Genomic DNA, 15,272 nt, shown 5'->3' on the forward strand with positions numbered 1-15,272 from the left:
GGATTTTTGATATGTTGCGTAGGTGAAAGTGACAGGACCTGGAAATGTTCTGAATATGGGGGGTAAATGAGAGGGCCGAGTCAAAGGTGACACCAAGACAATGTGCCTGAGGGGAAGGCCGAATAACAGTGTTGTTAACAGTTATATGTTATACTTATGTGTGGTTTAACTGTGTATTCCACTGATCCTCAACTTAGGGTCCTACCTTAGACTCACGGTGATCCACAGAAGTTCTGTTCTGCCATGAGCTCAACCGTGTTCTTATTCTAGTTGGGAGTTTTGCGTGTTACTTCAGCAAATTGAGGCGTGGTTCCAAAAAGCATTGTGACAGTTGGCTGTGCAGTTATTCTTTGAAAATTTGCACCAAAGCTAATGTGGCTGCCTGCGGTGCTGCTTGCCTTTCCCAGCCGCACAGAAGCAATTTTCTGTGGAGCAGGGAGGGGAAAATGCATTATTTTACACTGCAGTATGCACTGTCCTTTAAGGCCCATTAGAGCAAAATATAATACATATGACATCTAAAATATATAGTAACTGTATGCAGACAATAACTGCTATGGTAGTATTCAGTATATCAATCCTTTTTATTTTCTTGCCATTTTTTACTTTCTTTTGGATATAAATTGAAAGTGGCAGTTGAGAGAACTCAGAACTCTGCCAACAGATCTTACAATCATGGTCAGACTGGCCCATTGGAGGACTTGAAAAGATTTTGATGGAACCTAAATATATGTCCCCAAAGCTTGGGGACCTCTATTCTTTGCTGCCTTCCAAAAAAAAATACCACTTGGCCAGGAAAGCTCTTATGGGGGGCATGGTTCAATCATGCTTACAATGGTCACCATTTAATCATACCATTTCAAACTTTTTCCTGAAAAGAAAAAGAAAACAAAAATTGTACAATAACCGCTTTAAAAATGGTAGTAAAGGACGGGGTAAAGATTTGATTTATTTGTTTCTTATGTAAAGTCCATTTAACTTCATGCCCATTTACGCCCTATATACAGGGTGACGATGCTGTTGATAGATTACACTGCAGAACAGACAACGTTTTCACCTTGCTAAGAAGTAGGAAAAATAACAGATCTTGTGGCAGAAGCAACAAGTTACAAAATTATTTACACATTTTAAATGTTACAGATGGGCTGTACCAACCAAACTTTGCTGCATTAATGCTAGGGACAGACAGCGTGTATGCCCAATACTGGGCCTCCAGGTATGTTTTCTTTAGGGTTGAAACTCACTTATGTTGAACGCCCATGTGTAAATTTTGGGTAACAGTTGCTGGAATCCTGGGTGAAAACTGTTATAAAATAAAATCAAATTAAAATAAAATTAAAATAAATCCCTTAGTCACGCCTTTTTCGCGAGTAGTCATTTTGCTCGTTGTTGCCATAAATTGAGGTAAAACTTATGATGACAGCTTGGCATGCTAAATGAGATCCTAGGAAGGTGTTGGTCGCAGAAAAATGGGACTGAACCATGAAATTCATGATTGCTGGCAATTAAAAAATCCAACTTTGTCATCAAAACATAATAAATAATGTTTGTGCTATATTTAGCCCAACAAAATTCCCTAAGATTACATTTAATGAAGATTAACGTGACAATTTCAGACAGAACTAATATCTTGGATATGGATAGAGTCTCAAGGATTCAATCATCGTATATTCCTATTGGTGTGGTTCCCATGGGGCAAGAAAAGTGTACATCCCTTCTGTAGTAAATCAGTAAAGGGGTCCTCAAATGGATCTCTAGTTATTTACCAATGTGCATTAAAACACATAGTTTTTATATAAAAATGTAATTATTTAAAACATAATAAAATAATAATAATAATTTATTAAAAAAAATCAAAATGTGGAAACACATTTTCCCTACTTTTTTTTTTTTTTTTTTTTTTACAAAAACCAGTCAACAATTTTAAAACTAAACACTGAACAGATTACTGGAAAGAATACAATATAAAGAGGAATTAAAACAAGATAGATTAAATGGCATTATTACTCAGAGGTACAGAATTATTTTTTTTACTTAATTTTAATTTCCCTTGGCGTCTCTGCTAACTGGAAGGATGCTGAATCAACTACCTGCTATGATTCTTTGATGAATGAAATAAGCTTTTAATTTCTAAGTAAACAAACTCGGTGGACCCTACTTGACAGATAAACTTTTTTGAGTTGTACAGTTCTCTCTCTCAACAGGACATGATCTCACCAAGCAATAGTTGCCACTATTATTAACTACTGTAAAACAGGGATTTGTATTTTTTACACAAATAATATTCATCTGTGACAGAGGCAGGTAGGATTACTATATGGGCAATAGGAAACTGGGGAATGGGTTTTCAGCTGTGGCGGTGATCAGGTAAGTACATTTACTGAGAACAGATTCTGAACACTAATAATGGGGGACATTGCTGGTCCTGTAATCCACTAAGGGTGTCTTGCTAACCCTGACACTTGCAGGAGATTATTGCTTGCCATGAAACTTCCTGAAGGTTATAGCTTGCCCTGTATCTAACTGGGGGATATTGCAGGCTCTGACACTTACTGAGAGTTACTGATCTGGCTTCAACCTGAAGTTTGTTGGGGTTATTGCTGGTTGAGACACGTGCTGGGTTTTTTATGACACTTGGGCGTTATTGCTGTCCCTAGACTTACTAGTGGGGTTATTGCTGACCCTGACATTTGGTGGGGGTTGTTGCTGGCCCAGAGGCATTCTGCTGGGTAGTTTTATGGAGTTTCCACTTCCCCTGATTCTTGCAGGGAGTAAATATTGATGGAACTTTTGTACTCCCATGATGTCTTCAATGTGCCCCAGGCTTATATTTGTCCATAATAAAACAAAGGAAAATGGAATAGGAACACTACAAGTCATACTAGTCAACCGTAAAGCCGTAATGTAAACTATTAAAGCCACATAGAAAAAGTGTAAAAATGTACATAAATAAACATTAAAAAAATACATTGAAGGTGACAGTACCAATCGTCCTGCAAAAAAAAAAAAAAAAAATGAAACACTGTAGACAAACCTATGAGGAATGAATGTCCAACACAATTCAACCCCCATGATGTTATAAAAAGGTGTTTTCAACCAAAACTTCAAACTTTAATTCAAAGAAAACCACATGCTTTTTAAAAGTTGTAATTGTTACAAAATTATTTCCTTTTTTTTATTTTCTCAACCATTCTTCTATTTTGCAAACTTGAAACATGATGCTCGTGTAATAAAAGATCAGAAGCTTTTTAGACATTCACCAGGATTGCCCTGTACATAGTGCTCAATCACCAACAGCTGCAGAAGCTTAGCAGCTGGTGCCATCTGGCAGACATCCCAAAATACAACCACAGTCTGCATTCAGATTTCCTGAAGAATCTGCTAGGCCAGCAAGAGCCATACCCAGCTCAACATATGTATTTTTTTACTACATATTTGCTTTTCAGCCATACTTCATGAAATATGAATATCAGGAAGTAGACAGATGCTGGTGAGAACATATGATATCTGGTATTTCAATTAACCTTGATAAACTTCATAGCTATGTATAGTCTTTTATTACAAGAAATACACCATATGTTCAAGAAGTTCTTTGTTTGATTTGATTTTTATTTTCCATTTCATGAAAGTCATTTTTCCCCAATGACCCCCAAATTTTCTGTAATCTACAGTTAGCACAAATAGCCCAACTCCAGTTTAGGCTGTAAAGCAACATTTTTGTCCCCAGCATGTGAAACAATTTTATTTGATGTGATCTGGCAAGCTCTCCTGCATATTCACCAATCCAGTGGCATCCCCATTCCGCCCACGTCTTGTGGGCATCATTGCTGAGCCTCTTCCTATTAAAGTAAACCTACTGTGTTATGCACGTCAAAACACAGATTATATTTTAAGTAAGGTAAGTACTGCAAAATTTAGTATTGGTATAGGTAAACTTAGTATTGCAGTAAAGAGGGTTTATTAACTCTAAAATATGCAGTGCAATATCCATAGACTGCAGCCGAGGTCAAGAGCAGCTTTCATTTCAGTATGTTTTTAATGGGCTTTAAGGTCTACCCCCAAAAAAGTTTCGAGTTCTGTTAGTATAGTAATGATTGTACTGCAGCTCTTACCAGCAAGGTGAGATGATAATGTACAGTATATAAATAATGTAATGTTACTGTGGTATGTAGAAAGAAGCACAGATGGACACAGATGGGGCCAGAGGCAGACATAAAGCCCCTTGTGACTGAGAACATTATGGGGCCCTCGTGCGGGATCACACTTTGTATCTCCCTATGTCCACCCCTGGGTGAGCCCATGTTTGTTTCCGTCAGTAAAGCTGGGTGATCCAACAAACCTGAAATGGATCTAGTCAAGGATTGAAAACATTTGCTAACAAATAGCAAATTACTTTGACGAAATTCACTGCAGGTTTGCTAGATCACCCAGCTTCACTGATGAAAGTGTATCTTCTCCTTGGAGAGCTTTCCTAAATCAGGTCCAGTGTATGTATTTTAAAGTTGAGCTACTAAGCTCTGTAAACAAGTTTCAACAGAGGAGAAAAATAGGGTCTGGAATTTATTTGAAGACCTTTAACTACTGACTACATATGAAAATACAACTTCAAAATCTGACACATATATATTTATATACATTTATATTTATATCTATGCACCATATATATGGTAGATATATATATGGTATGGTATATCCTGTATGAATTCCCTTAAATGATTGGTTTATTATAAAGAAAGGGGCAAACTATACTGTGGAACGTGTTTGTCTTACATATACCAGCAAGAATAAACAACAAAATTCCTACTCTGTTATATCCGATGTGCAACTGTGGAATGATAAATGATGCATAGCTTACTCCCTGTGCTAAATCTTGTGGTCAGTCCAATACGTGACACTTTGATAAATAATGTGCAGCTAATGTCATGTACAAGTAATTAGTGCAATTATGAGAATATTATGAAAAAACATTGATCTCAGTTTTTCCCTATGAATATTATGATGAAAGAAGTAATGAAACAATAATTACTAGAAAGTGGGTGGATCTGAATATTGTCTATCATCCTGCCAGTTTGCCTGCCACTTTCTTGATCATTCAGGCAGTATTCATAGCTGCCACCAAGAACTTCCAGTTCTCAAAAGACTGGCGTTTAGGGGTGCCATTTTCTTGTTCAAAAACTGACACCATTTCTATGCCTGATTAAATGTTAAAAAAGTTCCTATAAATATAAGAGAATCTTTGACCAACCCAGTCAAAGTACTGCTAGGCATAGATGATACACTCTATGGACAAAATTTTGTAATCACCTGGCCATCACGTACGTGAGCTTATTGAACATACTGTATCATTCCAAAACCACAGCCATTCATAAAGCGGAACTAATCTCAGCCGGCTCACCTGTACATGTACCAGCACTGGGTGTCACCATCTTCATTCTCTTCTTCCTCCTCCGAATGATATTTGGCCATTTCAATTGACTGTGCTAGGATGCCGTAACATTCATTCCAGTTTATTTATCCCAGCATAGGTAAAGGAAGCCAGGTTTCCCAGGCATCCAAAGCTGATGGTGCACATAAGCAGCCCAGCTTTTTGCCACTAAGCGAAGCGATCTGGCAGGTAAGACACAATATTGCAGAAAGGACATCACCTGTCCTTTTCTGCAATCATGATCTAATTTTAAAAACTTAAAAGTGAAACATTTTTTTTATTATTATGGCTACTTATAAAGGCTTTTTCACAATACTTTAAATTGTGTCTGTGGGAATTTGTGCCCATTTTTGAGGTAAGGTACTAATGTTGTACGAGAAGGCTTGGCTTACAATCAATTGTAAAAAAAATGTACACAAAAACAATTAGGGTGAACGCTTTATGCAAGCTACTCAAGTCCCCCACAGCAAACCCATCAAAGCATTCTTAATGGACCTGGGTTTGTACATGAGGACACAACCATTTTGGAAAGGGACTTCCTGAAAGGTTCTATAAGGTTGGAAGTGCACAGTACAAGTTTGCATAATTCAAACCACTTAGGGGCCACCTTTTGGGACTGTATCATCATGCAGCATGTGGACTAAAAAACATTGCCATAAACAGGGTAAGGGTAAGTTAAGAGGAGCATGTGAGCCTAGGCTGTGTAATGACGCATTACAAAGGTGTACGTAGATTTGGCTCTCTGAGAATCCCTACTACTGGAGAAAAATAAAAGTTGGTGGAAAAGGACCCCACTTGGTATGCAACTGTCTGAAACTCTAAAATCAAGGTATATATGTAGAAAAAAAATGTACAGTACAGGAGTGAATGGGTACAGATAAAAGCAGTAGAGAAAACAGCTGTGAAGAGCTGCACTTTAATCTTTGGTTTCATTGGGAGTTGGGTGCAAAAGATGACCATGTTCACATAGGTTTACAGCACTCCATCTCTGCACACCCAGCCTAGCATGTGTATGGGGGGGAGCTATCAGTTAATGTTCCACTGCAACCTAAAAAGTACACGCAACCTTGGGTAAGTACAAATCTCAACAAATGTGTAAGCATGATTCCTTGATTGTTGATTGGGATCAAAGGGCCTATCATGCACCCCCTTTTGCACCCTCTAGAAACAATTAAAGGGGCTGTTTTAATGAAGGAATTGAGCATGTTCTCTAAGTTAGATGAAAATTCATGTTCTCCTGCTTTTTATATCAACTTCACAGCATTTCTCAAAACTGCTGTCATTTGTATGTTTCTTTTCTCTGACCACAGAGTGCAACGTCTATTCCTTCTCAGCACATTTGGTGAAGCTAAACACACATCCTTCCAGCAGTATTAAACCATTTCTTCCTAAACAATCTGAATCTGCAGATTTCTACAAAGCTATTACATATGTAGAAATGGTTAAATGATTCAGCTATGTTTTGTTAGCTAGAAAGTGCAAATGCTGCAAACAAAATGTTGTAATTCAATGTGTGTGTAAGATTTTCAATGGAATTTAGATATGATGTTGAAATCCCTTATACCTTTTATGAAAACAATAATTGGATAAAAAAATGTTTTCTGTTTCTGGTAAAATATATGCAATTCTTTCAAAATAGCTGACTTTGTGCTAAATCAGGGGTGTCAAACTCAAATACATCGTGGGCAAAAATTAAAAACTTAGACAAAGTCGCGGGCCAAACTTGAAACTGAAATAGCACCGCTACTACAATTCCCTGCGTCTATAAAACAGCCCAATGTGGGGCCGCATAGGCAGAGAAGCCGCTGGTCTATGGACGGGAGTGATGCCGCTACTACAATTCCCGGCATTACTTGCTCGATGTTTGTCTCAAGTATTATTAGGCAGCATGGTTACTGTTACTGTATAAAATCCTCACTGTGAATTAATCACAAACAAAGTAAGAAAAAAAAAACTTTATGGAGCTCAGACATTTATTAACTTTTGGAGCAAGCAGTGCTTTGATATGCAAAAGGTAACAACTGCAGAGTTTGTCCTGGTCGTTAAAGAGTTACAATACTTGCAGAAGAGCTCAGTCTCAGCAGTGTTTAGCAAAAGACTTCTTCTGCAAATCATGTAAACCACCCCCCTCTCCCTTCAAGCCTCTGTCCTGCACACAAACGAGCAGGGAAGCCCCATTCTTATCTAGGAGTCGTTCGTATGTCGGATGTCCTTAACTTAGGGACTAACTGTATATGGACCAGATTTTGTGGTCACCTGGTCATCACACCTTTGTGAGCTTGTTGGATATCCAATTCCGAAACCATGAGTATTATTTTAGAGTGCCCCCTTTGAGGTTATAACTCCTCTTGTAAAAGAGTTCCATAAAACTTTAAATTGTATCTACAGGAAATTGTGCTCATTTTAAAGGTAAGGTACTAATGCTGGAGGAGAATCCTTGGCTTACAAGTATATCGCTTTTACCCCAAAAAGAGTTACTCAACTCACCAAACTCATCAATCCAGCCTTTATAGACCTGGTTTTGTGCATTGGGACACTAAAATGTTGTTACAAGGTTGTAAGTATGTGGGAGTTTGCTGATCACGATCCAGCATCATACACTTAGGAGTTTGCAGCATGGGTTTAAAGCAAGTATATTGAATAAAAAGGAGTGCCCTAAAACAATAGGGCGGCACAGGGTAAGCTCAGAGGGGCACATGAATTCTGTTGTGCAGAATTAAGGACCCCCACCACTGGAGAAAAAGATAACTTGGTGGAAGAGGAACCCACTATGAATGGTTGACATTCTAGAATCAAAACATATATCTAGGAAGATTTTGCAAATTTATGGGTGAAAAGGGGCAGGTAAAAAATCTGTAATGAGTTGCACTTTATTATTTGGTTTCAGTAGGAGACGGATGCAAAAAAAGAACATGTTCATGTAGGTGCAAGCTACACGCCATCTACGGCACTCCATCTATGCACAACTATCAGTTGATGTTCTTCTGCAACCCAATTAAAAAATGCAACATTTAGTTCAGCATAAGAAATGTGTAAACATGACCTTAGTTATTTAAGCTGTGGTTAGGAGAGCTTGAATGTATTCAGAAGGCCTATCAAGCACCACAATTTTGGAGCCAATAAAAGGGGTTGGTTTACTGAAGCATACAGCACATACTAAATTAGGTGAAAATTCATTTTCTCTTGCCTCTTTACATCAACCCCAAAGTATTTCACAAAACCACTGTCTACTGTATGTTTCTCTTCTCTGACCACAGAATGTAACATCTTTTCCTTCTTTCCTCCTTCTTCATTTTTGCCAAACACAAATCCCTTCCGCAGTATAAATTATTTCTTCCTAAACAATCTGAATCTGCAGATTTCTACAAGGATATTTGATATGTAGAAATGGTTAAATGAGTCCGCTATGTTTGTTATCTAGAAAATGCAAATGCTATAAACATATGTTGTAATTCAATGTATGTGTAAACTTTTCAGTGAAATATAGAGACAATGTGAAACCTCTTATACCTTTTACAAGTGATTGGTGACTGATCAACTGAAGTTCTAAGTAATATTCTTAACAATTATATATATTTGCTTTAAAAAGGAACACAACTTTGTAAGTTCCAATATATAAGCAGAAGGTAAAGCACTGCTTACTAGCATTTAATAAAGGGGACCCCAGATATCTGCCCCCTCACCCTGGAGAATGAGTACAGAGGTACATAGTCCCCTTTACTCATTTTTCTACAGTGTGTTGTCATTAACCTTTTTAAGGAATGGATATCTGCCCCCAATCCTTGGGGAAAAAGTACAGGGGCACACCCCTTGTGTGCCCCTGTACTTTTTCCCCAGGGTGAGGGGGCAGATATCTAGGGGTCCCTTATTAAAAGGAAAATCCAGATTTCAAATAGGCCCCCCTACCTACATACCTCCAAAGCACAGGGGTTAGTTTGTGGGGAAGACTGATGATCCTTGCCACTGTTGGTGGTAGGCAGAGGTCTGTTTTGTTCAAAAGGGAAGGGGGCTTACACACCTTTGCACCCTTCCTATTTGGGGAAACCAGGTTGAAGAGGACCTTTTAAGGATAGGAGAGGGGCACACACACTCTCCACTCCATTTCCAATCCAGGAAGGTCCTAGGCTTACTAAAGGTTCAGGTTTTTATTATTGTGGGGAGGGCTTTTTTAATAAAAACAAAGTTTTATGGCTCAGGGAATTTAGTTGGCTAACTGTCAGAGTCTCAATTACCTGAGCCATGCTCTGTGTAATGTCGGCTAAATTTACTCCTGTCATTGATTTCAATAGGATTCTAGTTCGGCTATGAACACTGGGGTCAATTTGACAAACTGTCAGTGAATCGAACAGAGACAAATTTGGCCACATCTATTCTGCACTGTGTTTCTGTGTGTATGGGCAGCCATCTTGATAGAGGTAGGACTTTGTTTTCTCTTCTCTACAACACGGAGTTGAAGAGCAGTGACATAACCCATTCTCTCTCAAAACTTTTAACATTTGCAAGTGCCTGAGACCTCAAACTGTAAATATACAACTATTAGCGCACAGGAGAACATAGGCACCCTCACATACTAGGAAGTGCTCTGATATTTTTCTAGAGAAATTCATAACCAATGTATTTCTCAGGTAGTGCATAGGCACAACATTTCTTAGCATTCTCTGTAACAGAGAAAATCTTCATTTTATGAGCCCAGGGTCATTTTAGGCTTTCCACAAAACATGGTTTAATAAAATCTTGCTTATTAAACAATGGCATTATAGAAAATGTAATACATGACCTATCCTGCACATTGTGTTCTATTGAATCCTTCACACATTCTAGCTAATATTCCTTCGGTTGTGTTGTTCCAGCTATGACATCAGAAGCATTAGGTAACCTCTTAGGACACATGGCTTTAGGAATGGTCTTAAAGGAGTTACAACTTTTATATATCTGTGTAAGTAGAGAAAAATGCTGCATAAAGCATACAGGTTATGTGCAATGTGTGGGATCCACAGCTACCAATCAGAAAAAATCTCTAATCTAGCTGCAAAATAATAAAACCTGTTACAGGCTACTTTTTTTGAACAGACTCTTGTTATGTGTCCCCATTGTAAGATTTCTCCTTTTTTTAGGGTTAGGATGTGACAAAAGGTTAGGATGTGTAAAAGGTAGCCATAAAACAAACAACAGACAGCAATAAAACAAAACCTGGGGTTTAATTAAAAAACTGGACTTTCATATAAAGTGCAGTTCACCTTTGTGTCCTCTTTATCTGAGCAAAATTAACTCCCTATAAAGATTTATTCTTACCCATGATCTAAGGGTTTGTCAAGTCTAGTGCCATTTTTGCTATGCCTGTGCAATACAGCCCTATAGACTTCAATGGGGCTGGTGGATGAATGTAAACAAACAGCAGTACTGTGGACTCAAGATCTCCGGTAGGAATAAATATGCTAACGGGAAAGGTGAGTTACTTACCATTACCATACAGGCGCACACAAGTTAAACCCATTGAGCCTGATTTATTAAAGCTCTCCGACGCTGGAGAAGATGGAGAGAACCATGGGAGAACTTGTGTGATCCAGGAAACTTGGAATGTATCTGTCCTCCAGATTAACAACCTTTGCCAACTAATAGCAATTTTTTTTTTAAGAAATCCATTCACGGTTTGCTGGATTACTCAGCTTCTCCAATGATATTGTATCTTCCCCAGCCTTGGAAAGCTTTAATAAATCAAGCCCATTGCGTATGAATGTGCAGAAATCATACAAACGGGATTTATTTGTAATTTGCACATATAAGTAGATCACTGTGGCTTTCGTTGACTGCACACTGTGATGCTTATATGCTCCAATCATGGAAGATCTTCTATTCTGTGATTGGCAAAGGAGGTGTGGAAATGATACCAGGGCATCCATAAAGGAAGCTATCCAGAGCCATCAGAACTATATTTGCACAATTTTTACCATGGGGAGTGAGTAAACTGTGAATTTTTAGGTAAACCTGGGCATTGCATTATGCAGCACTGAAGAGTGCTGTTTAATGTTTTCCATGAAACATTAAATTTACTGAAAAACAATAACATATAATTCATCAATAAATAAAAACATAGCAAAAACCCGGTCAGTATATTTGCATGCTACCAGAACATTGTACCATTCATTCATTCATTAAAAGTCCACATACCTGAATTGAGGAGCACAATCATGACCACAAGTATTATGAGTAGAACCACTGCAGCTCCAGCAGAGACGATCACCTTTAATGTCTGGATGAAAGAAAGAAAATCAAATCAGAGAGGCTTGAATTCAATTACTATAGTGGTGTAGGAACAGTTCTGTTCACAGGAACCAAAAGTAATGGGAAAGTCCAACATTTTGAGTTATCACTAAAACAGGAATAGAGAATTCATTTACCAAAGGTTACAAAAAAAAAATAAAACAGGAATGATAGTAATACAGAAGGGTGCAATATGTTACTCTCAAAAATAGAGAATGTCCCAAATTATTTCATAGACAGCCTATGCTCTGAAATCGCAGTGCTACTAAATGCACCAACCAGAACAAATGTAAAATTTCCCTTCAGGGCACACATACAGTGATAAAAAACTGAAAGGGGAAACAATTCTTGTTCTATTTAAAACAAAATTGAATACATTTAGATACATTGTAAAGGCATTTATGTCAGGACCCCAGTTGAAGATGGAACTTTAAAAAGTATGTAAAAAGGCTTGGAGTTCAAAAGAGTACAACGGTAAGGATTTTCTTTCTATACATCTGCCACACTATTAATACTTGTAGGAACTGAATCCTTTTTTAGAAAAATAAAAACCTGAAAAGGTTAACACACTAAGTTTTATTATCTCACAGTGGATGATCCAGCCAGAAGCATTCAGAATATCCTCTGCATAAGTAATGATTAATTTTATGTCCAGTGAAGAAAAGATACGCTTCTAAATGCAGTTTAAACAAACCAGGAACACTGCCAGTAACAGATGAAATAAAAGAACAAAATGCTTTTTTCCTCACATGTCAATCCCTCTAAACAGGATATGACGTACCCATGCATTCTGCTTGTGAAAAGTGGGAATTGTACACATGCTTTAGAACATAGGCAGGCAGAATAATTTAAAATAAGTTGCAAACTTTCAGCATGACTTAGAGTATTGAACAAAGGCTGAAAAAAGGGATGTAAGTAATCCTGAAAGCATGCATGTTTACTAACATATAGTAGCCAATAAAGTGTATCACTTGAACTCCAAACTTTCTGCACTGAAATCTAACATTGTACAACACTCTAAACTGTTAATCTGGATACAGAAAGACCTGGCAAAGTCACATTTCTTTATCTGCTAAATGGTTTATTTTTAGCTCATTGTTCCCTTTTCTAGTCCTATAAAGTTAGGAGTCCCATAAATCATTCTGCATACAGTCATGTGTATAACAAATAAAGTTAAAAAGGCCACTCACCTTCATACTTGCTTGGAAGTTGCTTTTGAATGAGTGTGAAGTGCAGAACAGCAGACGTTTCCTTGTGATTCAGTCAGCGTTAACCCAGTGCCCTAAAAATTGACTCAAAAGTTTTCAGAATAAAAAAAAAAAAAAAATTAAAAACAGACTTTATGGGCGTTCTTCGCTTTGAAAGAACACTGGGCGGATCCAGACTGTACCGTTTGTCCAGCGTAAGTGCAACTGCATTTCTGACACTAATATATATCCTTCCCGTGACTCAACAGTTTGATACACCAAGATGCAAATGATGAAATCATTACCATATGTCTTTAGCAAAACCTCCAGGGTTGAAAGCAATAAAATCAGCAGTTTAGAGCAGTTTAAAAAATACATTTTTTTAGGGAAACACTGTGATTCATACCCTAAAGAGACTGCATTGGATGTAACAGCAAAAGAATGGATACAGTGTATGTAAGGTCATGGAACATGGAGCAATTATTTCTATATAGGGTAAGCTAAAGAAAAAATGTATACGGTATGTATAAAATATAAACACATTTATTACACTCAACTTTTAGAGCAGTATTTCTCAATCAGGGTTCCTCCAGAGGTTGTTAGGGATTCATTGAACTGTGGCTGATTGACCTCCAATGTGATGGATCTGGGGCCAACACCACTTGCTAGAGCCAGCTGCATTACTGGATTACTGGATTTAAAGGTCTACAAAAGGTGGTACTCTAGCCACAACTGTGTGTGTGTGTGTCAAACTACCTAGGTTTCCTGATATCTCATGTGCACTCTATGGGTGAGTATCTGATCCTGCACACCTGCTGTGGTCAATATGCGGGGCTCCCACTGGTGTAGTTGGATTGTTTTTATTTTATATTAGAATGCAGAAAGGGGTGACTGGTACACATTATGTTGGGTAGGAGCCCTTAACCTACTAAGCGTAACTGAGTTAGAAGTTTGGGCATCCTCATTTTGGTGTATCCAAGATGTAAAAGAAGCCTGGGGATGGCAAACCTAAATCCTCTGACTGCTAATACAATTTTTCTGTATGCATTTTACCTCTATAAAGCATTAACATCCTAGAGTTTACATGGGGTCAGATTTAGTGCTATGGCAGCTAAGCAGGACAAGGGGAAGGGTAAGGACCAGTGGGAAAGGAGTACTCTATTAAGAAAACCTGTCAATTTTGCCTTGCCTCTTTTATCTTTTGTTAAAGGTGAATCCCAGTCTTTCCTTCACCTCTCCTGTACTGACGTACTACAATATGCATCATAAACTGCAGCAATCAGACAGTCCAACTGCAGCAAACAATCAGTCCACTTTATTGGCCTCCTATTGTCCTTATTGTCCACCTTATTGTCTCTGGCCCATCATTTTTTATTTATCACATTCCATTTCAGTTTATTCAATTATCATCACATGTTGGCATTATTTATGGAGGTCTACATGCAAATGCAACCTGGCTTGAAAAACCTACTCCTGCAGACCTACATTCACGCATCAAGGCGTATTGATGTTTGCATACCTCCAAGTGCCAACACAGGGATTGTGTCAGGGTTCAGGGCCCTTAGGAGAAGTACTGGGGCTGGGTGCTGGTTTCAGAAAGCAAAGGTCTGCCTGCACTGCATAGAGACACACAAGAACCCAATGATTATGCCAATGAGTCTAAAATGAGGCATGAAATGAAAATAGAAATTTTTAAATATAGGATTTACAGCTGTCAAAGCAGTGCTTGAAGATACCACTGTTAATAGAAGAGACACTAGTTTTCTAGTAGCACACCTTGGCACCATTCTTAACATTGACTTGCCTGCCTTTCACTTTAATATGCATCATAGAACAACTTTATATTTGGATGCTGATCCTTGTATGTACCAGGTATGGTTCCCTACAGACCTCTATGTCTGTAATGGAAGGCTGCATTGAACTGGCAGCTAATAACTTTGCTCTGTCTGGACACTACAGATAATTAATCAAACAGCTGTGAAAGAGCAAATTTAGTATTATGTTGTAATTCATTACATTTGTCCAGACACTGACGGACTCGGCAAGAAACATGCTGCTTCATTTACTTAATGAGGTGCCATGTGTCCAAACATGCTTTTCTTGGTGACTACATAGTGCCTTTAACCTGTTAAATTCATAGGTGTTGTATGCTCAAATACATACTAATGATCATTAAGAATATAAACCACATCATTTACATTTGTAGTGAGTAAAGATTTTTTTTTTAATTTATTTTCAAGCACAGAAGTCTATTGCTTCACGTGTTACTGCTTTAGATGCCTCCACCATGATGACCTCAGAGGGTAGGTAGGAGCTATGAATTCCAACATTTCCAAACAGTTTTCTTTGCTATTGGGTGGATGGAAGAAACTGGTATAAAAATGTTGTATTAATTTTGT

General features: G+C 37.9%; 1 protein-coding gene across 1 annotated transcript in view; it reads right to left on the bottom strand.

Annotated features, from left to right (window-relative positions):
• The window catches only part of LOC140335545 (prolyl endopeptidase FAP-like), a 61,339-nt gene extending 48,281 nt beyond the window's left edge, over window positions 1–13,058 (bottom strand). The window contains exons 1-2 of the mRNA XM_072418247.1: window positions 12,877–13,058; window positions 11,594–11,675 (exon numbers count right to left, since the gene is read on the bottom strand). Coding sequence (XP_072274348.1) covers window positions 11,594–11,675; window positions 12,877–12,882 — 88 coding nt within the window. The 5' untranslated portion in view covers window positions 12,883–13,058. The remainder of the gene's footprint in view (window positions 1–11,593; window positions 11,676–12,876) is intronic.
• Window positions 13,059–15,272: the final 2,214 nt, after the last annotated feature.

The sequence above is a fragment of the Pyxicephalus adspersus genome, chromosome 7 (assembly GCF_032062135.1).
Source record: "Pyxicephalus adspersus chromosome 7, UCB_Pads_2.0, whole genome shotgun sequence".
Taxonomy (NCBI): Eukaryota; Metazoa; Chordata; class Amphibia; order Anura; family Pyxicephalidae; genus Pyxicephalus; species Pyxicephalus adspersus.